This window comes from Cavia porcellus, unplaced genomic scaffold (genome assembly GCF_034190915.1).
Source record: "Cavia porcellus strain 051 isolate PalLab524CR breed Dunkin Hartley unplaced genomic scaffold, mCavPor4.1 scaffold_9, whole genome shotgun sequence".
NCBI lineage: Eukaryota > Metazoa > Chordata > Mammalia > Rodentia > Caviidae > Cavia > Cavia porcellus.
The window spans coordinates 18,544,230-18,571,109 of NW_026947492.1; the positions used below are offsets into that span (position 1 = coordinate 18,544,230).

The window sequence follows — 26,880 nt, forward strand, 5'->3', positions numbered from 1 at the left end:
CATATGTAGAGCAGATATTGGGAACAAGGGAATATGTAATATTTTAAATCTCTTATTAGCTTGAAAAATTATTTTGTAATAAGTGAAAATGTATTTTTAATAGTTTATTGGTACAATTTATATACACATAATTATCCCATTTGTCATAAGGAACTTGTGCTTGTATATGATTATTTTTTGACACAAGATCTTGTGATGTAGCGCAGGCTGATCCTAAACTCACTCTGTAGTACAGGCTGGACTCAAACTCCTGCTAACCCTCCTATCTCAGCATCCCAGGTGCTGGGATTACAGGGGTGCACTACCATGCCAAGCCTACATAATCTTGATTCCTCTTTTTTCCCATTCCTCTCCCTCTCCTCTCAATCCCTCTTCCCCTCATTTACAAAACCTTCTCTACCATTTTATCCTTCTTGTCTCATTTTTTCTTTTGCATTCTTTTTATTCCTCCTCCCCCTCCCTAGTTCTCCTTCCCATTTGAACAATTTTTTGCTACTTCACAATATCGATTACACATTTTCATTCTTATTTACTCTTTCAATAGAATTCACAATGTAATGCAGACTTTCTTGTCCTCACATTACATTTTAAGCGTTTTAAAGACTAGTTCTTGCTCTAAGAGAAAATATAAACAATGCCAGTTATTACTGTTATTGAGATAAAATGAAATTTACTTTCAAATCATGTGAAAATTCAAGTTAAAAATTTAATGCATGTAAATGTATTTACATGCATACAGATGTTAGCTGCCTGTGTTAGGTTCCAAATAATTAGAAAATGTGGGACTTTTATTCTTTGCTTATTATTTACAATGATAAAAATGCACATAAATTACAAATAATATAACTTCTACCTTGAAAATTATCATACATATTTTACTACTAATGATATAGAGATACATGAAGTATCTACAACAAAAAAGTCAGGCCAGGGATATAGTTCAGCAGCATAGTGCTGCCTGACAAGAACAAGGTCCTGAGTTCAATTCCCAGGACCATAAATTTAAAATTTAAATGCCTGCAATAAAAAAAAGTGTAATTTAATGAAGACAAAACAAACAGATAGTCAGGAGTCTTGAGTTTCAGAATCAGTCTGCCTCCTACCAGCAAGGGCATTTTCTACAAAGTACTGAACTTGTAGAGCTTTGTTTTGCTGCACAACGAAAGCAAACAAACATCCCTTTTATTGTGTTTACAAGGCAAACACTAAGCTAAGTGTGCTGTAATCACACCGTTTCTTGGTGTGCTAACATGCAGATTTATAAGGCTACTTGTAGAGAGCAAAGGAGGAAGTTCAGGGTCAGAGAGGATGAGAGGTAAATTTCATCCTAACTTACCAATAATTTGTATATTGGGGCAAGTCACTAGCATCTGGCATATCATCTTTCTCCCTATGAAACAGGAACATAAGTTTTGCTCTAAAAATATATTGCCCTATTTTGATAATTACATCCAGAAACAGTTAACATAGTGAGATGGTTTATGAACATAAGAAATACATCTGACAAAAATATGTCTACTCTAAGGTCACCTCCAGCAATGATTGTTGATGCTTCCTAGAGACATGACTGTAATTTGAACACTTTGATATTAGGAGTGTACAGTGCCATGCTTTGATATTATAATCTGCCAACTGTCATACCTATAACTAACTATCAGTCCCCAAGATTAAACCAAGGATCATTAAATGAATTCTTCTGTGAGTAGAATTCAGACAGCAATACTTTCTAAATGTTTCTAGTTATTATAATATACAGGAAATATTGAGAACCACTGCCTTATATCACACCCTTATGCTTAATAACAACTCACATTTTAATAGAAATCATATGAAAGAAGATTTGTATGATGGTTTATCTTGTTTGTGCTTAAAATTATGTTTATAGCTAACATTTGAAAAGTCCACATTCTTTGTCTTAGAGAAGCCCTTTAAAGATTAAAAAAAAGTGGTAAGGACACAGAGATAGACTAGACATAGAGATAGAGGAGACAGAGACAGAGATAGACAAGATGGTAGATCTAGACTCATTAGGAGGAAGTTTTATATCAAAATGTTTTGTTGCTGTCTTGTTATGCCACACTAGAAACATAGCTGGATGTCATTAACCAGAGTTCTTTTGTTTAGTGGTTAAATTTAAATGGCAATTTCATTGTCTTGAAAGAGAGGATATTAGTAAATCACACTTTGGGTTTCTGGATAGGGCATGAGGATGTGACCTGGGGATGATATCTGGCCCCAGGCCTTCCGTTTTACTTCTTCACTTAAACTCTGCTTTTCAGGGGTTAGGAGTTCAGCAGCTTTCCTCGGTCACTTTTTCTACCACAAAGTTTATGCCTGGGAGCCAGGCGACCTTGAACTAAAACCTCTGATACTTGAGCCAAAACAATTTCCCCTCCTTTAATTTTGATGTGTTAGATATTTGATCTCAGAAACAGGAAGGTGAAATGTAACTCTGAAAATTATATTAATATTTTCTTCATGTTTCGACATAGAAATTGACTAGTTTCTCCGTGGCACAGCGTGTGATTAACCATAATAAGTAGAAACTCCATCAATTTCAGATAGATATTCATGCCTTCATGTACACAAAACATGCAGAAATAGCTTAGTTTTAATCTATTTCTGTACTGTTAACTAGGAAAAAACCTTCTTTTGTAAAATATTTTGTACTAGTAAAAAAGTTGTATTGCTGAAGTAAATTGCCTCTCACAACACAAACTATAAAATGAATTCACTACTGATGAGTGACACAGTAAAAGATCTCCAACGTTAGTGTTTATTAGTATCCATGGAAGAATTGCTTATCCAAAAACTGTTCAACTGCTTCCCAGAGGTCCTGATTCAGTACTGGGAGGTGAGGCCTGAGAATCTGCATCCAGGTCAAAGTAGAGCAAATGGTGCTGGTTTATGGCAATATGGTAAGAAACATAAAAATAAGATACTGGAGAAGCAGGAGAGTAGTAAGAGATCCAGATCTGAACACCATTCTGCAAGACTTTTGAAATATTCACAAGCTGGACAATACTTCATTGCAAAGTCTAGGTTTGGGGAGGACGCATCAGTCATGACAGGCAATGCCTCAGCAGCCACAAATATGGAAAAATAGCTGTTTAATCAGCTCAAGGTGTCATCTCACAAGGTTTTCTCCTATTCCCATAGGACTCCTACTCAGGCAGAATGGCTGCAGAAAATCACTCTATAGTGACAGAGTTCATCCTTGGAGGATTAACTAACAGGCCAGAGTTCCAGATGCCCCTCTTCCTCCTCTTCCTGGGGATCTACATGGTCACCATGGTGGGGAACCTGGGCATGATCACCCTGATATGTCTCAACAAGCAGCTTCACACACCCATGTATTATTTCCTCAGCAACTTGTCACTTGTGGACTTCTGTTACTCTTCTGTCATCACACCGAATATGCTGGTCAGCTTCGTATCCCAGAAGAATGTCATCTCCTATGTGGGGTGCATGTGTCAGCTCTACTTCTTCCTTATTTTTGTCATTGCTGAGTGTTACATGCTCACAGTGATGGCCTATGACAGATATGTGGCCATCTGCCACCCTTTACTTTATCATAGTATCATGTCTCATGCTCTCTGCTCCCTTCTGGTGACTCTGGTCTATGTCATAGGATTCATTGGCTCTGCAATAGAGACGGGTGTCATGTTATCATTGAGCTATTGCAAGCACCTCATCAGTCACTACTTCTGTGACATTGTCCCTCTCATGAAACTCTCCTGTTTCAGCACATATGATGCAGAGATGGCAATCTTCTTCTTTGCTGGATTTGACATTGTACTCACCAGTTTAATTGTCCTTGTTTCCTATGCCTTCATCCTGTCCAGTACTCTTCGCATCAGATCTACCGAGGGCAGGTCCAAAGCCTTCAGCACCTGCAGCTCCCATCTTGTAGCTGTGGGATTGTTCTATGGATCCTCTACATTTGTGTACTTAAAACCCTCCACGGCCAGTTCCCTGGCCCAGGAGAATGTGGCTTCTGTGTTCTACACCACAGTGATCCCCATGCTCAACCCCTTGATCTACAGCCTGAGGAACAAAGAAGTAAAGGTGGCCCTGCAGAGAACACTGAGAAGAAAACTCCTTTGATGTGAGTGTTATTGTCCTCTTTGTGAATAAAAGTAGGTTCTTAGAAATTCCAAATGTGTGCTCTCTGCATGGTTGCCCAGCTGTGGATTGGAAATTGTATCTTCTGTATGTACTGGGGTCCATCATTTCTCTACTTTTTTGTTCTCCCTCTTTTCTGTCATTTTGTTTGCAGCTATCTATTTCAAGTTGATTTTTCTCTCAGAATGTATTTTATCTACTTTCAATCATAATTATAAATTAACATAAATTTTCACATTGTGTTTGGAAGTCATTTATGGTACTACCTTCAGTACAGAAAATCTTACACATTCCATTTCTTACATTTGGCTACTGGCAATACCTAAGACAAAGAAATGTGAATTCAAAAGTCATGAAGAAATTATACTTTGTACCAATGTCATTCAGATTCCTTTTCCACATTCTTCCATTTCATCTGATATATTTCCTCTCTAATATTCCTGGCCCAAATTTCCTTCTGATCCCTTCATGCAATTTTCATGATAAAATAATAATAATAATAATAATAACAATAATAATAATAATAATTTCTTACGTGTCTCTCATGCTTTTTCAGAGCCATATATCTCTACTAAGCATATACTATTTTATTTCCTTTACACCTAACCACAGTTACAGTTGTGGCTCCACTGCACACAGATAGTAACTTCATCATAGCTAGGTCTTCCAGGTAGCAATAAATAGTTAGATCAAATCACCATCTCAATGACTGCAAACACACATTTTGGTCCCTCGCACATTGTCACCTTTGAGGAATGCCATCACAGTAGATATCCAATATTTTAAAAATTGATTTGGTTATGCTTTTCCAATTTCAAATGCTTCCTGATACCACTTTCTTAAATCTTCTCAATATTATCTGCATAAATGTATTTCTTCTTCTGTGCAACATATTCAAGATAAATCAGAAAAATTACACTGCGGTGGCTGACCAGGCCAGATTACCATGAATCTCTCCCATTCTTTGCACTGGGATCCACATCTTGAAAAAACCCTCTCACCAGGTAAACTAGAATTACTGATCAGCCTCCATTATAAATTATGACAAAATCACTTAGTGAATCCAATTGCAGGGGGACAAAGTTTCTCCTCACACTTATTTATAATACTATCAAGGATTTGTGGTTTAGACTAGGCAGCTTGATGTGGTCTGAAGAGTTTACGGACATTTGCTTGTCATTTACAACAATCTGGGGTATACTAGAGTATCACTGAGTGGTTTGATTTGGGAAACATAAATAATTAGTTTCCTCAGACAGAAAAGGATGTAATGTAAAAAGTTATATGCATATAGTCTTGTATTACTACAAAAAGTTTAAGTGATCCTCCAATGTGACTCCACAATAGATAGGACCTACACATCAAGAAGGTCCAATACCATCATCACTATTACAACTATGAAAAATACTGAGAAATGAAGAAAACTGAAAGATGAATGACAGTCCTCAGGAGAGTATCACCTAGAAACTTATTAGAAACTCAGATTATTCAACTCAACTTTACTTCAGTTGCCATTATCCCAGAAATTTCAGTTGTATGGATTCCAATTTCTTCCATGTCCATGTCTCCTTTTCTTGCTGTGTGTGAGCTGGAGGCCAGAGATTTCCTTTGCATTGACATTTTCCTGGTTTCTACTGTGTGAGCTGGTTTGGAGTCCCAGGTGCTTTGTGCATTGGCTACCCAACTGTGCTGTAAGGCCATGAGCGAGGAAACTGGGCCTTTCCTAACCAGGTTCTTGAGAAAGCAGTAGGTCATGGGGCAGTCTTCTCTAGACACATTCAACTTCTCCAGACACATTCAACTTCTCCAATGTGCTGCTGGCTGGTTCTCACAGCCTACAATGGCTATAGGTCCCAAATGGTGTCTGTTGTGCTCATGAGGGTGGAGCTGGCTACTTCTCCCATTCCATGCTGGCTACCAAAGGAGGGTCCTGGTCATGGCCAGCGTGCATTTGGGGATGTGGCTAACTGCTTCTTCTCCTGGCCCATGCTGGCGCTAGTCTGCAGTCAACAGGTACACAGGGAAAGGATTGGCTGCATCTTCTCTAGGGCTTTGCTGCCTATGGGTGCTAAATGGCAGCCTGCATGCATGCAGGAGCAAGGTTGGCTGCTTCTTCTATTAGTCTACACTGGCTACAGTCACTAATCAGTTTCCGCAGTCCACCTGCTGATTCAAATCACTACTGTTGGTTTCAATTTTTCTGTACCACTAACCCTGCCTGTCCAATGTGTGCACTCTAGTCAGGGTTCTACTGTGTCTCCAGCTTTTCTGCTACTATCTGAGCCCTGAGTCCCATCAGTGGAGGTAGCAGATAGTAAAACCACTTGAAAAAAACTGAAGATAGACTCTCAGATATTGAAGATGGGATGGAAGCATATGATCATGAAAGAAAAGATCTCTTAAGATAACAAGGAACCAGGAAACAACAATTCAACAGCTGCCAGATGAACGGGAAACAATGTAAGACTGATAGATGTCAATGAAAAAGCAGGGGTCAACACAAATAATATAAGAAGACTATTTACCGAAACAATAGCAGAAAATTTTCCAAACATGGGAAAATAATCTGATATTCTGATAAGTGAGGCATATAGAATCCCAATTAACCATAATCAAAATAAATCTTCACCCAGACATATAATAATTAGGACATCAGAAATTCAGCACAAAACAGAATACTAAAATCTGTCAGAGAAAAGAAATAGATCATCTACAAAGGAAAGGCTCTCAGAATCATGGCAGACTTCTCAACACAAACCTTTAAGTCAGAAAGAGCTTAGAGTGAAGTATTTCAGGTCTTCAAAGAAAATAACTTTCAACACAGATTGATGTACCTTGAAAAACTGTCTTTCAAAGTTAATGGATAAACAAGATACTATCATGACTAAGAAATTAAGAAATTTATGACCACTAAACCAACTCTACAAAGAGTATAATGAAGAAATAAAGACACTTTCAAGACCAAGAAAAGCTGAAGAAATTTGTGACCACAAAGTCAATCCTACAAAAAGTACTGAAAGGCATTTTAAAGACATAAAAGACCACAGTTCAAAGAACAATAGAAGCAGCAAAGCTAGCAAGGTAAGCAATTACACAAAGGGAAAAATAGGAAACCAAACACATAAAAATAACATGACAAAGAAAACCAATACAAAGAAAAACAATACCCAGCAGTGTAAATGGCCTTAATTCACCAATCAAAAGAAAAAGACTGGCAGAATGCATTAAGAAATAAGATCCAATAATATGTTATATACAATAAACACACTTCACACAAAAAGAAATTCATAAATTAGAAGTCAAAGGGCAGAAAACAATACTTCATGCAACAGGAACCCAGCGGAAGTTAGTCTATTTGCAGATAATGTGAATTCAAACCAAGAATGATTAAAAGAGGTAAATAATAAAGTTACATATGTGTTAGTGTAAAAATTCAAGAGGAAGAGATAATAAAAATACATTATCAACTAACACAGAAGAACCCAAATATATATGACCGATATTAATGGACATCAAAAACCAAACAAACAAGCAATAACACAATTGAAGCAAGAAACATCAGTACTCCATTGTCACAAAGTGATAGATGAACCAGACAAAAAATCAGCAAAGAAATGACGGAACTGATTCAAACCTGTGAACAAACGGACCTAGTAAACATTCATGGAGTGTTCCATCCAACAATATCAAAGTAGATTTTTTTAGCTATACGTGAGATGTTCTTTAAACTAGACCATAGCCCATAAAAATGCTTCAGTAAATCCAAGAAATTGAAGTTGTCTCATTATCTGATTATCTGAAGTTGCATATTATCTGATCATAGTGCATTGAAATTGGAAATTAACAGTGAAATAAACAGCAAAAATTCCATAAATTCGAGGAAATTAAATAACACCCTTCTGAACAACGAATGGGCCACAGATGAAATTAAATAGTACATACAATTAAGTGAAAATGCAAATACAACTTCCTGGAACCTGTGAGATGCAATTAAAAGAGTCCTGAGAAGGAAATAATAGGGGTGAATTCTCACATCAGGGAAACACAATGAACACCAAAAAATAGCCAAAAGTTGCATCTCAAACTTGTTCATAATGATGATGATCATAAAACTCTGAAAACATGCAATGAACACCTGGAAGGAGAATTTTGTGATATTTCTACTAAGGTGGAAGATTTAAAATTCAGAGCAGTATTCAGATGAGTTCTCATCACCTACAGCATCTATTTGTAAAAAAAACTTTTCAATATGTTCCAGGTGGATATGTTAGTTCTTCAGCAATAGAGATAGATTTCTTCCCTTCTGATATATTTGTAGAGGTCCTGAACTACATGTGGAGGCAATGATTTCTGTGGAAAAGGAAGATGTATTAATGTCTTCAGATCAGATTCTTGATATTCAATCTTTTAAACTGTTCTCAGATGCAGGATGTATCTAATCCCAATAAAAATAAGAGTCAGTCCAAAAGTAAGAATTATCCCAAAATAAATCACCCCATCAGAAATTCCACAGATGCCAAGGATGATGATGTACAAGAAATCAGAGATCAGGATGACAGCCCTTCTGAACACAGTGCGGGGTACACCCCCACCTCTGTCACCTACAATCACACTCATGGTTTGGGAGACAATTTTGAAAGATCTGGGGAGCAAATAGCTTGCATAATTAAATTTCTACCATCAGGAAGTAGAGCCCTAGGACCCAGAGTTCCAGATTCCAAAGATCTGGGGTCCCAGGCCTCTCAAACTTACATAACGATGGCATTAAAGATGGACAGATCCCAGGCTGGATCACAGACAACAGTGCCATGGAGCTGGGGCACCCACTGTACAGTCATCCTCGGAGCTGATCACCTGCCTGTCCTGCAGAAGGACAATAGCAGGCCCATCTGAAGGAGTCCCTGGAAGTCCACTCAGGCTGCAAGGATCATTGTGGTGACTTGTTCTGCAGGCTACTCATCTGAGTCTGGGGCTTAAGGAACACCTTCAGGTGTCACATGTATGACAAAGTCTTCAAGCACAAGCCCCAGCTCAGGGCCACAGAAGTGGTGCTGTAGCATCAGGTGAGTGACACATCACCCTTGCTGCCCCACTCTCCACTCACCTCATACAGTTTTAATGATGGAGTCAAATTCCAGGGTGGCTTTTTGGTAGTCTTTTGTATATAAAGAAAAGCTCATAATCTTTATGTTTAGTGCAGATCTATTTTCCCTGACCTTTGTTCCAGCTCAACTACTCCACCATTTATTTATTTTATGCAAATTTTCTACAGATAGAACATGTCATCTTGACTGGGCCTCACCAATCTTTAATCTAGCCTCCTCCTTGGATGGATGCTGGAGACTGAAATATTATATGTGTTACTTATAGGCACACAACTGTCTGGTGCCATGACTGGGACTCTAATCCAGGTCATTAAGTCCAGTCTGCTTTGTGTTTTTTTATGCACTGTTTTCTACTTTTATCATGCCCCTTATATATTTTATTTTCAAAGTATGAGAGAATATGAAAGTCTGATTCTATTCAAAGTGGCTTAATATGACTTCTGAATAAATTTTGAATACCAAATTTATTTAGCGAGTAGAAGATGAAAACTTTTCTTAAGCTCGTGATCAAATGACAAGAGAAGTGCATTAAAGATAGTGTGTGACACGGGGACACTGAGATCGAGGTCATGTGGAGCCCTCTAATCTCGTTCTAGTGGATTTTGTCTGCTATGGGCAGGGTTATTAACATGCTATGTGGTTATACATTGTTTTATGACTAAGAAAATCAAAACTTAAAGATTTTGAAAAGCTACTTCAGGTATTTCAAACAAATTGGAGATATCTGTGCTTGATGGTAATCATATGGGATATAGAAATTTCAAAGCAAGAAATAATTTGGAGAATCTAGTTAGTTATCAAGCAGGATCCAGCATCTGTTTATTAGGAAAGACAGTTTATTTCTCTGGAATTTTAAAAAGCAGCTTAGTTTTTTTTTTCATTTAAAGAAAATAAACCAAACAGAAGAAGGATAGAAATAATACATAATTTCAAAACAAATAAACAATAAGAAATCACTAGCTGATAATTACATATTGCCCTCTTACAAATAGTTGTTCAAGTTACAAAATTAAAGCATACAAGGTGGACATTCAAACAGTGAGACTGCAAACAGTTCTGTTCAGCAATCCAAGAAAAACTTAGTAATATGGTCACCTATCTTACACAAACATACATGCAGTTATATCCTTTAGAGCACTTTCTTTTCTTCTCTTTTTTACAATAGCAATTACAGATTTTGGATTTTATTACTCCTACATTTCTTATTACTTTTTACACTAAAGACACAATGTGATATTTATAAATATGACTCATTTATTTCATTAATGAAGATAGCCTCAAGTTCTCTCCATTTGCCTACGAAGGCCTCAAGATCATCCTTTTTATAGCTGAATAATACTCCATTGTATAAAAATACCACCTTTTTCATCCACTCTGAATTTGAAAGATATCTTGGTTGTATCCAAGATTTTGGTATTGCAAATTATGCTGATATGAACATGGGTGCACATATATCACTGTGTTATGACCTTTTCAGTTTTTCTGGGAAAATATCCAGGAAGGGAATAGCTGGGTTGAATGGAATTTCCAATCCTGGTCTTCTAAGAATTCCCCATACTGCTTTCCACAGTGGTTGCACCAGTCTACAACTCACAACAGTGGAGCAGTGTTTCTTTTCCCCACAGCCTCGCCAAAATTTGTTATCTGTTGATTTCTTCATGGCAGCCACTCTTTTCGGAGCGAGATGAATTATCAGTGCTGTTTTAATTTGCATTGCTCAAATGACCAGTGATGGTGAACATTTCTTCATGTATTTATTTGTCATTTGTGTATCTTCATCTGAAAACTGTGTGTTCATCTCAGATGCCCATTTTTGTTTTTTTTTAATTTGTTTTAAAAGGAAAAAAAGAAAAAACAAAACAAAACACCGTAAGGGTACAAGTAATACAGAACTACAAAAAAAAAGTAAGAAATCACCGGTTAATAGTTTACACATTGTCATCTTAGAAATCATTGCGCAAATCACAGGATCAAAGCATACAAAGTGGACATTCAAACAGTGAGACTGCAAACAGTTGTGTTCAATGAGCCAATAAAAACTCAGTAATATGGTCATCTACCCTAACACACCTAAACACACATGCAGTTGTATCCTTTAGGGCACTTTTTTTCCCTCTCTTTTTTACAACAAAATTTACACATTTTGGGTTTATTACTCCCATATTTCTTATTACATTTTTGGAAGAGAATAAAACGAAATATGATAAAACAAAGCTGTCAGTCAAAACCAAGGATAGACATAGCACATGATGCAAAAACAGAGTACAAGGTTATCAACAATGTTTACCATAATGCCTCTTGCTTCCTTAAAAAGAATTGTCTATACCATTAGGTATAATAAAGTTGAACAAAACAGTACAGAACAAGACTAATAAAACCTAAACATTGTAAACATTACAAGACTTCAAAACAAGATAATAGTCAAACCAGAATGGGCATCATAGTGAATCTTATTGCCTTTAAAGTAGTTGCATATACCCTCAAACTTGATACTACCAAACAGAAGGGCACAGAGTCTAATCTGTCAAAACAAGATAGTGGGAGTAATACAGGACTTCAAATCAAGTTAATAGGAAATCAAAAAATTATGATAGTATATCCTGCAAATTTTTTTATTTTTTCTCCTTAATTAAAAAAAATAAAAATACAAAAATAAATAATTTTTAATGAACAAGGCGAGATTGAGATAAAAGAGGACATAACAACATAACAATACAGGTTAAAGCATGACAATTTCAGCAAGCTAGTGCTTCACCAACAAATAACTCAACTTAATAGTAATTACCATAGTGTCTTTTTCCTTCAAGTATTTGAATACAAATTCGTATACTACAGCTTCAAACATATCAAGACAGTGTGAAACTATTCAAGAGGATGAAAGTATTACAGGGTATTTAGAACCAACTAACAGAAAATGAACAATGGTTTCTATATTATCTCTTTGCCTATAAAAATTTTTGTTTATACTATCACATATAATAAAATCCAGTAAGGTACAACATGATAAAACCAATGGATCAGAAGAGCCACAGTTTGGTGGGGCCTCAAAACAAGATGATATTAAATCAGCACTAGCTATTATGATGTCCTGTTTTCTTCAAAATAGCTGTTCATTTCATCACAGGCAATAATATCAAGCAGCCCAGAAAAAAGCCAATCCAATTAATGAGTGAAAACTTTATAAGGCTTCAAGGCCACATAATGTGGAATCATGATTACCACATATGTTTATATATTTGAGTCATTTCTTACACTAGGGAAAGTATTGCTATTCACACGAGAGTTTGATTTATTTCACTTATGAGTATGGTCTCAAGCTGCGCCCATTTATTTATAAATATCTCAGTGTGATCCTTCTTTGTAGCTGAATAGTACTCCATTGTATAAAAATACCACAACTTTTTTATCCATTCCTCAGTTGATGGACACTAGGGTTGTTTCCAAGATCTGGCGATTATAAACTGTGCTGCTATAAACATAGGTGCACATATATGCCTGTGGTATGATGCTTTCAGTTCTTGTGGGAATATGCCTAGAAATGGAATAGCTGTGTAAAATGGGGCTTCCAGTCCCAGCTTTTTCAGAAATCTCCAGACTGACCTCCACAATGGTCCTACCAGTCTACACTCCTGCCAACAGTGCAGGAGAGTTCCTTTTTCCCCACAGCCTCTTCATCATTTGTTGTGGTTGGTTTTCTTGATCCTGGCCATTCTTTCAGGAGTGAGATGGAATCTCAGTGTGGTTTTAATTTGCATTTCTTTAAAGACTAATGATGTTGAACATTTTTCATGTATTTATTTGCCATTTGTATTTCTTCATCTGAGAAGTGTGTATTCATCTCAGATGCCCATTTTTCGATTGGATCTTTGAATTTTGGGTGTCTTAGTTTTTTTTAATTCTTTATATGTTGTAGACAAAAGTCCCTTGTCTGAGGGGGAGTTCACTAAGATCTTTTCCCAGTTTGTGGGTTTTCTTTTCACTATGCTGGGGATTTTTCTTGACATGCAGAAACTTTTTAATAGGAGGTGGTCCCAGTTATTGATTCTGGGAAGTATTTCCCTTGTGGTTTGAGTCCTGTTCATGAATTCTCTAACTACGCCTCAAGGTTTCTACCCAATTTGTCTTCCAAAAGATTTAGTGTTTCTATTTTAATATTCAGATCTTTGATCCATTTAGATTTTAATTTAGTACATGGTGATAGGCGTGGGTCTAGTTTTAGTTTTCGGCAAATGGAGAGCCAGTTTTTCCAACACCATTTAATAAAGAGACTGTCATTCTTCCAGTGAATCTGTTTGGCTCCTTTACCAAAGATAAGGTGGTTGAGTGTGTTAGTATTTGTGGTTATATGTTCTAATCAATTCCATTGATCTTCAGCTCTGTTTTGATTCCAGTACCATGTTGACTGTACTATGGTTGCTTTGTAGTATAACTTCAAATCAGGGATTATGATGGCTCTTGCCTTGCCTTTGTTGCTTAGAACTGTCTTTGCTATTCTAGATCTCTTATCGCTCCAGATGAATTTTAAGAATGATTTCTCTAGATCTATGAGGTATGTTGATGGTATTTTTTATTGGGATTGCATTGAATCTGTATAAAAGTTTTGGGAGAATGGCCATTTTCACAATATTTATTCTTCCTATCCATGAGCAAGGCATGTCTTTCCATTTTCTGAGATCATCTTCAATTTCTTTTTTCAGTGTATTATAATTTTCCCTGTATAGGTCTTTCACTTCTTTCGTAAGAGTAATTCCTAAATATTTCATTTTTTTGGTTGCTAGTGTGAAGAATGTGTCCACTCTTATTTCTATCTCTGTGATTTTGTTGTTAGTGTATAGGAATGCTATTGATTTCTGAGTATTGATTTTGTATCCTGCTACATTACTGAATTTATTTATTATATCTAAGAGTCTTTCAATGGAGTTTAGGGGGTCTACTATGTAGTGTATCATGTCATCTGCAAACAATGATAATTTAACTTCTTTTCCTATCTTTAACCCTTTTATTTCTCTCTCTTGTCTAATTGCTCTGGCTAGTAGTTCCAGTACTATATTAAATAGGAGTGGTGATAAAGGACATCCTTGTCTTGTGGCTGATTTTAAAGTAAAGGCCTTCAGTTTTTGGCCATTTAGTATGATACTGGCTGTTGTTTTGTTGTAGATGGCCTTTATTATATTGATGTAAAGACCATCTATTCTAATTTTCTGTAAAGTTCTTATCATGAATGAATGTTGGACCTTATCAAAAGCTTTTTCATCTATGGAAAGGATCATGTGATTCTTACTTTTGGCTTCATTGATATGGTGGATTACATTTATTGATTTGTGTATGTTGAACCATCCCTGCATGCCTGGAATGAATATCACTTGGTCATGGTGTATAATCTTCTTGATGATTTTCTGTATCCTGTTTGCCAAAATTTTATTGAGGATTTTTGCATCTGTGTTCATTAGGGAGATTGGCCTGTAGTTCTCTTTTTCAGTTGAGTCTTTCTCAGGTTTTGGTACTAGAGTAATATTTGCTTCCAGGAATGGCTTAAGAAGGATTATTTCCCTTTCAATTTCATTGAATATTTTGAGGAGTGTCAGCATTAGGTCTTCTTTGTATTTCTTGTAGAATTCTTCAGTGAATCCGTCTGAGCCTGGGCTCGTCTTTGTAGGTAAGGACTTACTTATATTTTCAATTTCACTAATAGAAATTGGGTTATTCAGAAGTTTTACATCTTCTTGACCTAGCTTTGGTACTTCATATGTTTGTAGGAACCTGTCTATTTCTTCTGTGTTATCAAACCTATGACAGTAGAGGTTTTCAAAATAGGTGTTGATGATCTTCTGTATTTCTATAGAGTCTGTATTGATTTCATATTTTTCAATCCTTATTGCATGAATTTGAGCTTTTCTTTGCATTTTTTAATAAAGTTGGCTAGGGGCTTATCAATTTTATTTATTCTTTCAAAGAACCAACTCTTTCATTCATTGGTTCTTTCGGACTGTTTTCTTAGTCTTTATTGTATTAATTTCTGTTCTGATTTTTATAATTTCCTCCCTTCTTTTGGCTTTGGGCTTGACTTCTTGTTCTTTTTCTAGATGGTTGAGGTGTAGCATCAGCTTATTTATTTATATTCGTTCTGTATTCCTGATGTGGGAACTCAGTGCAATAAATTTTCCTCTGAGGACAGCTTCCATTGCATCCCACAGATTCCTGTAAGTTGTATTTGTATTTTCATTTGCTTATAGGTATTGTTTAATTTCTGCTTTAATTTCCCCTATGATCCACGGAAACTCAAGAGTGTGATATTCAGATTCCATGAGTTTGTGGCATTTTTGCAGTATCTTTTATCATTAATTTCTAATTTCATGGCACTATGTTTCAATAACATGCATGGGATAATTTCAACTCTTTTGCATTTATTTAAATATGTTCTGTGGGCTAGTATATGATCAGTTTTAGAGAATGTCCCATGTACTGCTAAGAAGAATGTGTATTCTGATGTTGTGGGGTGTAACACTCTGTATATGTCTATCAAGACCATTGGTTCACAGGTGTGATTCAGTTCTGTTATTTCTTTGGTGATTTTCTGTCTGGTTGTTGTGTTCCTTGGTGTCAGTGGTGTGTTAAAGTCTCCTGTTACAATTGTGTTATTGCTAACTTGGTTTTTGTTTCTATTAATACTTGCTTTATATAACTGAGTGCTCGGGAATTTGGTGCATAGATATTTAAGATAGTTATCTCTTCCTCTTGAAGTTTTCCCCTAACCAGTCTGTAATGACCTTCTTTATCTCTTTGGAGAATTATTGATTTAAATTTCACATTGTCTGCGAACAGAATAGCTAGCCCCATTTTTGGCGGGAGTTCCTGTTGCATGTAGTATTGTTTTCCATCATTTGACTTTCAGTCTGTGAGTATCCTTTTAGGTTAGATGGGTTTCTTGTTGACAGAATATGGTTGGATGTTGTTTCTTGATACATTCTGCCTGTCTGTTTCTTTTAATTGGTGCATTGAGACCATTTACATTAATGATTATGACGGTTATATATTGGTTTATTGTTGACATGTTAGCTTTCTGCTATTGCATCTTTATTTTTCTGTTCTGTCTAACTGTCTGGGTTGCTTAGAGGTTTTTTCCTAAGTGTATCTAAACTGTATTTCAGTATTCTTTGCAGGGTTAGCTTGGTGATCATGAAGTTCTTGCGCTGTTCCTTGTTATGGAAATATCTTATTTCTTCATTGATTTTGAAGGACAGTATTTCAAGATTCATCAGTGTAGGTTGGAAATCATTGTCCTTTAGGAACTGAAATACGTCACTCAATGCTCTTCTAGATTGCATTGTATGAGCTGAGAAGTCTGCTGTGATTCTGATAGGTTTTCCTTTATAGGTGATCTGTCTTTTCTCTCTGACAGCTTTTAATAGTCTATTCTTATGTTGGATTTATGGGATGGTGATTAGTATATCTCTGGGTGAAGTTTTACTTTGGTTATGGCTATTTGGAGTTCTATATTCTTCACTGATCCTAATATCAGTTTTCATTCTCATGTTTGGGAAATTTTCAGCTTTAACTTCTCTAAATATCTTCTTCACATCCTTTATGTTGTCCCCTTTTTCATTAATCCCTTTCAATCTTATGTTGTTTTTCTTTGCATAATCGTGCAGCTCTTGAATTGTTATTTCCTGATTCCGTGGTTTTTTATTTAAGGAGAAAAAAACAGAAAAAGGGTACAAGTTATACAGAATTTCAGAAAGAATAAACAGAAGAAATCACTAGTTAGTAGATTACATATCGTTATCCTAGAAATCTTTGTGCAAGCCACAAAACCAAAGCATACAAAGTGGACTCTCAAACAGTGAGACTGCAAACAGTTTTGTTCAATGATCCAAGAAAACTCAGTAATATGGTTATCTATCCTATACACTTAAATATACATGCAGTAATATCCTTTAGAGCACTTTCTTTTCCTTTCTTTTATACAATGACAATTACACATTTTGGGTTTTATTACTCCCACAGTTCTTATTACTTTTTTTTTAAGAGAGTAAAACCAAATGTGACATAACAGAACAGAGTTAGTCAAATCAAAAGGATGGACATAATAGATAATGTAAAAACAAAATACTAGGTGATCAACAATGGTTACCATATTGCCTCTTGCTATCTTAAAAAGAACTGCCTATATCATCAGTTATAATAAAATTGAGTAAAACAGTAAAGAATCAAAAAAAAATTGGAGACATTACAGGACTTTAAAAGAAGATAATAATCAACCAGAATGGGCGTCATAATGAATCTTATTGTCTTCACAGTTGTTGCTTATACTTTCAAACTTGGTACTATCAAGCAAAGCACAATAGGGGAAAATCAGTCAAAACAAAGTGGTGAGGGCAATACAGGGTTTCAAATCAAGTTAATAGGAAATCAAAGTGGGTTACTATAATGTATCTGCTATTTTTATTTATTTTACCCTTAATTAAAAAGATAAAAAATAAAAAAATAAATAATTTAAAAAAGGAGATTGAGATAAAAGAGGGCATAACAACAAAACAGCGCAGGTCAAAGCATAACGATTTAAGCAAAATAGTGTTTCACCACAAGATATCCTGACATAAAAGTAGTTACCATATTGTCTCTTTCCTTGAAATCTTTGAGTATAACTTCGTATACTGTAGCACCAAACATATGAAGACAATGTAAAACCATTCAAGGGAATGACAGTATTACAGGGTATTTAGAACCAACTATCAGAAAATGAACAATGGTTTCTGTATAACCTCCTTGTCTATAAAAGATTTTGATTATCACATATAATAAAATCCAATAAGATACAACCTGTTAAGACCAATGGAGAGAGAATAAAAGCTTGATGAGACTTCAAAACAAGATGATACTAAATCAGCACTAGCTATTATAATGTCTTGTTTTCTCCAAAATAGCTGTTCCTACCTTCCAATCTTCTCTGCCTCATTTCTGTTGTGATCTTTTTCTGCCATTTGTTGTCAGTTTGTCTCCTTCATTTCACTTTCTGCTCCATTCATTGTGGCCTCTCTGCCACTGTTTCTGGAATCTTGGTATTTTCCTTTTTTAGAATATCCTGCAGTATTTTCTGTAGAGTTGAATTGGTGGTTGCAAATTCCCCTAGTTCCTCTTTATCCTGGAAGCACCTTGTTTTTCCATCAATTTCTAGGGACAGTTGTGCAGGACATATCAATCTTGGCTGGAGGTTATTATCTTTCAAAGCTTGAATTATTTCCCCCCACGCTCTTGGTGACTTGATGGTTTGTGCTGAGAAGTCTGCTGTAATTCTGATGCGTGTTCCCTTGTAAGTGCTCTGTTTCTTGTCTCTGGCGGCTCTTAATATTCTATTCTTATGTTGGATTTCTGGAACTTTGATTATTATATGCCTGGGTGTAGCTCTGTTTGGGTTGTAGGTGGCTGGGGTCCTGTATGCCTCATACATCTGAGCATCTTTACCTTTTGCTAAATTAGGGAAATTCTCTTAGCTTATTTCTGTAAATAGCTTTTGTAGTCCATTTGTTTGTGTCCCTACTTCTTCTTTTCTGTTCTTAATTCTTAAGTTATTGATCCTCTTATCACCTTCCAGCCTTTGTAGTATTGCTGTTTGTTTTCTTGTTATTTTTAAGAAGTTTTTCATTTCATGCTCCCACATTACAAATCTGCCCTCCAGTTCAGATAACCTCTCCTTAGTTTCTTTCAAGCTGTTATGCCAGCTTTCGATAGAGTTTTTAGTTTCCTGGTAATCTCTTTGAACCTACTTCACTTATTCTATGTTTTCTCTATTTTCTCCATCAAACAGTTCTCCCTTTTTTTCTGTTCTTCCATTCCACCATCAATTTTTTCTTGGGCGGTACTTAGCATTTCTCTAACTATTCTACTTATATCTTGCTTTTTTTCATTAAATACTTCTCTTTCTATGAGGCTTCCAAGAGATCACTTTATGTCTATTGGTGCCGTGTCTGATATTGCATGTTTTCTTTCCTCATTCTCCTTTGCACTCACCTTTCCTGGATCAGTGTTCTCGGGATTGGGGACTGAGGACCCTTTTTTGTTGCTTCCTCTTCCCATACTTTTTGTTCCTTCCATACAAGCGAAAATAGGAGGCCCAGTTTTTTTTCTCTTTGTCTGTTACAGTTTGTTTAAATTGCATCTGCTAGGTGTTCCCATCCACTGCAGTGTACTAGGGAGACACAGACCTGGGCAACCTCTGCTGGGCCCACCCCTCCAGATCAACCTACCGAAGGCTTCACTGCTAGGGTGCACCTCCAGGTGTTGGGACCTGGTTTGGGCTAGCCTACTGAGTCTTAGTCAGCAGTGTCACCCAGGCCAGGCACTCCCCAACAATCCTGCTTGAGAGGGGAATATGCCACTAAAGTTACTGCAGTGTCCTGTTCTGGCAAGTCAGCCTAGTCCCAGTATGTCCTTTGCTGAAGCGTCCTACTCTATGGAAGGGTCCTTGTTCTGCTCACTCACCACAGATCAATGCAAGGCTCCCTGCCAGTCCTGTTCTCAACTCTGTTTGACGATTCCCACTCTCAGAGTTTTTGCACGTCTCTCTCCCTACCCTGTCGATTTGGACGCAGCAGCAGTAGCAGGAAATTCAAATCATGGCTTCCAATGGCATGGGATCCAGCTTCTGCATTGAGATTTTTATCTGTTCTTGTTATAGCACCAGGATTGCATCTCTTAGCTTACATTGTTCCTGGGTTGGCAGGGTATATCTCCCCTTGCTTAGGACTCCTCACCTGGCCCCATTCCTGGTTTCTAAGTGGGGTATCTTAGAGAGCCTCCCTAGCTGCTGCTATCTATCTGCCATGTTCTCCTGGAAGTCTGATTCCTTGTTATTTTTAAAAGATCATTCCTTTCCTGTTCACTACCTGCAATCTTGTCTTCAAGGTCTAAAATTCTATCTTCACTTTTGTTGGGGGGACTTTTACAGCTTTCAATGGAATTTTTTATTTCCTGTATATCTTTGCATCTGCTTCATATATTCTGTTTGTTTCTTATATTGTCCTCCAGGGATTCTACCTTTTTGTTTAGTTCCTCCAATTTTTAACTGTGTCATCTTTAGATATGTTCAGTATCTCTTTCCTTTCTTTTATCATTTCTTCCTTTACCTGGGAGATTATTTCTAGTTTGAATTGCTTTAAAGCTTCTGAGATTTGCTTCTTTATTTCAGTTGTATTTCAGGTATATGGCATATATTTTCTTCTATGTGCACAGCTCCTAAGGTTTCTTGGGATGGGCTTGAGATTTGAGATTGTATTGTGGTATTTCATTTTGTCATTTTCCTATATTTTCATGTTTCAAGTGTTATTCCAAGGCTCCCTGTGGGCCTGTTGAAAATCCATTTTTAAGCCCTTGGCTCCTGGGACTCTAGCTGCCCAGTTCTCAGGATTAAGAGAGGGTCACTGGGAGTGAGGCAGGCAGGCCCAAGCCCTGCAGGGCTGTGCAAGTTTGGCAGGAAGCTATAAAGTTCCTTGGCTAGTGGGAGCAATGATCCCAAACCTCCAGGCTCAAAATGTTGCAAGACACTCACCTCAGGCTGCCCAGTTTCCAGAATTGAGAGCACAGTCAGGGCCACATCCCCAGAGCCAGCTGAACACAGCAGGAAGCTGAGAAGTTGGTGCGGGCAGGCCCAAGACCTTCTTATCTGGTCTCATGCAGCAGGAAGCCATGAAGTTCCTTGGTCTGCAGGAGCAAGGATGTTAAACCCCTGGGGTTGGGATGGTGCAAGGATATTCAGCACAGGCCACCTAGTCTCCAGAACTGAATGTGCCTGCAGGCCCAAATCCCTAGTGCTGGCCAAGCACTGATGCCTATTAATCTTACATTGTTTCTCTTGGCATCATCTTAAAGCCATTGGATTGTCATTTAATGATGCTTTGTTATTTTTAAAAGTTCTATCCTTTCATGATCTCCAATTGTGACCCTGTCCTCAAGGTCTGAAATCTTACCCTCAGCTTCATTTAATTGGTTCTGCCAATGCTGAATGGAATTTCTTGTTTCTTGAATGTCTCTTTGAGTTTGCTTCAAAAATTCTGCTTGTTTTCTATATTGTTCATTCAAGGTTTCAATCAGTTTCCCATACTCCTATACTTTTTTCTCTATTTCTTCTTTCACTGTGCTTAGCAACTCCTTTACTAAGTTTGTTATTTCCATCTTTATATGAGCTTACTTCTAATTTGATATCCTCTATAGTCTCATAGAGTTGTTGTTTTTTTTTTTTTTTGTTTTGTTTTGTTTTTGTTTGTTTGTTTCACTCACTCTCTTTTCAGAGATTTCTGGTGTGTTACATTTGAAGACCTCTACTTCAGTGTCTTCTGTACTTGCTCCTGATGGACTAGATGTTTGAGATTGTATTTTGCTTTTTTGTTTTGCCATTTTCCCCTTTTAACATTTTGTCCTTCAATGCCACTAGTGCCACTTGGGGTCCTAATATAAGGTTGATTTTTGCCCAGTGCTGGGTCCCTCAATGAAAAGATGGGCCAGCCACCTGACTTCCTGCTATGGGGCCTGTTGGGTGAGTCCTATATTCTTCCTGGGCTGACAAGCCTAGTAGTACTGATGTAGGTCCACTTTTAGTTCCTGCTATTACTTTATCTTCAGGTTCTTCCAGGTCACCAAATCTCCCTGTCTATAGTGTTTGTGTTGGCTAAAGCCTTACTGTATCGCTATTGTGTGCCTGTGTATCTCATAAGCCCTTTTGTTTTTCTCCAAGTTGGCGGAGTCCTTATTGGCACACTCCTCACCCTGCCTGATGTTTTCTGTGTGGAGAAAGGGGTCACCTACACTACTTCTATACTCACGAAGGTCTTACAATTAGTTGGAGGAAGCTTTACTACTGGCTCTATTTACTCACTGTACATTTTAAGGTACTTTTAGGAGTATAGTGACCACACTGACTGGAGCCTGCTGAAATCTTCTTTTTAGTGAGGAAGTTACTGAATCTCCCTTCAAGCTAGCACAGTTAATTCAGTGTATTCCAAGGTTCTGGGAGAAAGTGAGGGAGCTGAAGATTAATAGCAGTATTAGGCCCAAGAGGTAGGGAGTATCCCCAAAGGGCATCAGATTTCCTGGGTTTGGGCATCTGCTCGATGCAGGCCAATGTCACAGGGCACGGTGGCATTCTTTATTGCTGACTGGAGTTCCACAGCAAGAAAGTGGCTGTGTGGGCCAAGGCCCAACAGCAGGGCCAGAGGAGTCATATAGGAAGCTGGAGGCAGTTTACGCCAAGGTACCAGGACGGTGTGTTGTTCCTCAGTCTTGGTTGGAATCACACCTGTTTCTGGGCTTTGAGCAATTTTTCAAAGCTTCCTTGGTGAACTGGGAATCACCTGGCCCACTTTTGGCTCCCAAAGCAGACTGCTGGCATCTGCTTGCCATTGGAGCTTCCTGGGATTGGGCCTGCTGGGCCTGCATGGACTCTGTGTGTCCTTTGGTAATTTCAGACACAGGGCATGGTCTTACTGACTGAGAGCAAAGTTCGAAGGCTTCCCATGGCACTGGAATTAAACCTCCATGTGGTCAGGGCCCAGGACTGGATGCCAGGCTCTGCCTGCTGCTTGCAGTTCGTTGGGTGTGACCTAGTTAGACCAGAGCGTGGGTACCCAGATGTGTGGCGTGCTCTTACCGCCTGAGAACAGAGTTCCAAATTTTCCTGGTGCACTGAAATTCAACCCATCTGTGTGGTCCGGGTTCAGGGCCCAACTTAGTATTTTTATTTTTAGCATTTTATTACAATTTTTAACATTCTATTAGAATATTTCCCCCCGAACATTCAACATATAAAAGGTTAGAAATACCAATATACAAAATCAATGAATACATAAGATATTGAGGTTTTCTCCCTTCAATAAAAGAAATAATTTTTTAGAATACATCTTACGTGGAGTAAAACTATGATACAGGGGGAAATTTGGGGGAAACATTAAGATGATCTCAGAAATTGATTGTAAGTTTCAACCTGTTAACAGACTCTTAGACAAAGTCCAGTCAACTGTCCTGTGATTTTTCACCCACAATAATAACAATTTTATATATTATTGGTGGTTAGGTATTAATAAGTTCTTTTTGTAGTTTTTTCATATGTTCCTTTCTGTACAAATTATAACTATCTTGACTTCCTTCTACATTCGCAATCTTTATTCCACAGCCTAGTAGTACTGATGTAGGTCAACTTTTAGTTCCTGCTATTACTTTATCTTCAGGTTATTCCAGGTCACCGAATCTCCCTGTCTATAGTGTTTGTGTTGGCTAAAGCCTTAATGTATCCCTATTGTGTGCCTGTGTATCTCATAAGCCTTTTGATTTTCTCCAAGTCGGCGGAGTCCTTATTGGCACACTCCTCACCCTGCCTGAAGTTTTCTGTGTCCAGGAAGTGGCCACTCTTGCCACACTTACCAAGGTCTTACAATTAGTTGGAGGGAGCTTTAGTATTGGCCCTATTTACCGACTGTACATCTCTACTTTAGGGGCATACTGACCACACTGACAGGAGCCTGCTGATATATTCTTTTTGGTGAGGCAGTTACTGAATCTCCTTTCAAGCTAGCACAGTTAATCCGTTAATCCAATGTATTCCAAAGTTCTAGGAGAAAGTATGGAGCTGAATATCAATAGCAGTATTAGGTCCAGGAGTTAGGGAGTATCCACAAAGAGCCAGCAAATTTCCTGGATCCACGCTTCTGCTGGGTACAGACCAGTGTTCCAAGTCACAGCATGCCATTCCTTTTTGTTGACTGGAGTTTCACGGGAAGCAAGTGGCTGTGCAGGCCAAGGTCCAAGAGCAGCATATGTTCCCCAAGGCCAGAGGAGTCACTAAGGAAGCTGTAAGTGAATTGAGCCAAGGTCCCAGGGCAGTGTGGTATTCCTCCATCCGGGTTGGAGTCACACCTATTTCTGGGGTTTGAGCAATGTTTCAAAGCTTCCTTGGTGCACTGTGAATCACCTGGCCCACTTTTATTATATTTTTTTTAATTTTATTTAAAAGGAAAAAGAGAAAAACACAAAACAAAAGAAAGCAGTGTAAGGGTACACGTAATACAGAACTACAAAAAAAAAAAAACAGTAAGAAATCACCTGTTAATAGATTACATATTATCATCTTAGAAATAGTTGCTCAAATCACAGTATCAAAGCATACAAAGTGGACATTCAAACAGAGAGACTGCAAACAGCTGTGTTCAATGATCCAAAAACATTAATATAGTCAGCTATTTAACACCCCTAAACACACTTGCTATTATATCCGTTAGAGCTCTTTTTTTTCCCCCTCTCTTTTTTACAACAAAATTTACACATTTTGGGTTTTATTACTCCTTAGTTCTTATTACTTTTTGGGGGGGAGAGAATAAAGTTAAATATGGCAAAACAAAGCTGTCAGTCAAAACCAAGGATAGACCCAGCACATGATGTAAAACAGAGTACAAGGTTATCAACAATGGTTATCAACGATGTCTCTTGTTTCCTTAAAAAGAATTGTCTATCTCATTAGATATTATAAAGTTGGACAAAAAGGTAGAGAACTAGACCAATAAAACTTAGGCATTGTAAACATTACAGGACTTCCAAAGGAGACAATAGTCAAACCAGAATGGGCATCTTAGTGAATCTTATTGCCTTCAAAGTAGTTGCCTATACCCTCAAACTTGATACTATCATACAGAATGGAACAGAGTCTAATCAGTCAAAACAAGATTGCAGGAGTATTACAGGACTTCAAAACAAGTTAACAGGAAATCAAAAAGAATTACTACTATATATCCTGCTAATTTTTTTAATTTTCCGTCTTAATTAAAACAAACATAAGAAATAACTATTTTTTTAAAGAATAAGGGGGAGATTGAGATAAAACAGGACATAACAATATAACAATACAGGTCAAAGCATGACTGTTTCAGCAATCTAGTGCTTCACCACCAAATAACCCGACTTAATAGTAGTTACCATAGTATCTGTCTTTTTCCTTGAAATATTTGGATAAAACTTCATATACTATAGCTTCAAATATTTCCATATCAAGAAGCCCAGAATAAAGCCTTTCCAATTAATAAGTGAAAACTTTATAAGGCTTCAAAGACACATACTGGGGAATCATGATTACCACATATTTTTATATATTTGAATCATTACTTACATTAGGGAAACTATTCGGTATTCACACATGCGAGATTGATTTATTTCACTGATGAGTATGGTCTCAAGCTGCGCCCATTTATTGATAGATATATCAATGTGATCCTTCTTTATAGCTGAATAATACTCCATTGTATAGAAATACCACAACTTTTTTATCCATTCCTCAGTTGATGGACACTTGGGTTGTTTCCAAGATCTGGCGATTACAAATTATGCTGCTATAAACATAGGTGCACATATATCACTGTGGTATGATGCTTTCAGTTCTTCTGGGAATATGCTTAGAAGTAGAATAGCTAGAATAAATGGGATTTCCAATCCCAACTTTTCAAGAAATCTCCAGACAGACCTCCACAAAGGCTGTACCAGTCTACACTCCCACCAACAGTGCAGGAGAGTTCCTTTTTCCCCACAGCCTCTCCAGCATTTGTTGTTGTTGGTTTTCTTGATCCTGGCCATTCTTTCAGGAGTGAGATGGAATCTCAGTGTGGTTTTAATTTGCATTTCTCTGATGACCAATGATGATGAGCATGTTTTCATATATTTATTTGCCATTTGCATTTCTTCATCTGAGAATTGCGTATTCATCTCAGATGCCCATTTTTGGATTGGATCTTTGAATTTTGGAGGTCTGAGTTTTTTTAATTCTTTATATGTTTTAGACAAGAGTCCCTTGTCTGAGAGAGAGTTCACTAAAATCTTTTCCCAGTTTGTGGGTTTTCTTTTCACTATGCTGGAGATTTCTTTTGACATGCAGAAACTTTTTAATAAGAAGTGGTCCCAGTTATTGATTCTGGGAAGTGTTTCCCGTGCGGTTTGAGTCCTATTCATGAATTCTCTACCTACTCCTATGTCTCCAAGGTTTCTACCCACTTTGTCTTCCAATAGATTTAGTGTTTCTGTTTTAATATTCAGATCTTTGACCCATTTAGATTTTAATTTAGTACATGGTGATAGACATGGGTCTAGCTTTAGTTTTTGGCAAATGGAGAGCCAGTTTTTCCAGCACCATTTATTAAAGAGAATGTCGTTCTTCCAGTGAACCTGCTTGGCTCCTTTATCAAAGATAAGGTGGTTGAGTGTGTTTGTAGTTGTGGTTGTATCTTCTAATCTATTCCCTTGATCTTCAGCTCTGTTTTGATTCCAATACCATGTTGATTTTACTACTGTTGCTTTGTAGTATAACTTCAAGTCAGGGATTGTGATGCCTCCTGCTTTCTCTTTGCTGCTTAGAATTGCCTTTGCGATTCTAGGTCTCTTCTGGTTCCAGATGAAATTTAGGAGTGATTTCTCTAGATCCATAAGGTATGTTGATGGTATTTCTATTGGGATTGCATTGAATCTGTATAACAGTTTTGGGAGAATGGCCATCTTCACAATGTTTGTTCTTCCTATCCGTGAGCAAGGGATGTCTTTCCATTTTCTGAGATCATCCTCAATTTCCTTTTTCAGTGTATTATAATTTTCACTGTATAAGTCTTTCACTTCTTTCGTAAGAGTAATT

At 37.3% G+C, this 26,880-nt stretch overlaps 1 protein-coding gene across 1 annotated transcript; it reads left to right on the forward strand.

Moving 5' to 3' along the window:
• The first annotated feature begins 3,177 nt into the window (after window positions 1-3,177).
• Window positions 3,178-4,107, forward strand: LOC100724669 (olfactory receptor 8A1-like). The gene has a single exon (XM_003472721.1). The coding sequence runs from the start codon at window positions 3,178-3,180 to the stop codon at window positions 4,105-4,107; it is 930 nt and encodes a 309-aa protein (XP_003472769.1).
• Window positions 4,108-26,880: the final 22,773 nt, after the last annotated feature.

Coding starts and splice junctions, on each gene's coding strand:
- LOC100724669 (XM_003472721.1), top strand. CDS start 3,178: ATGGCTGCAGAAAATCACTCTATAGTGACAGAGTTCATCCTTGGAGGA.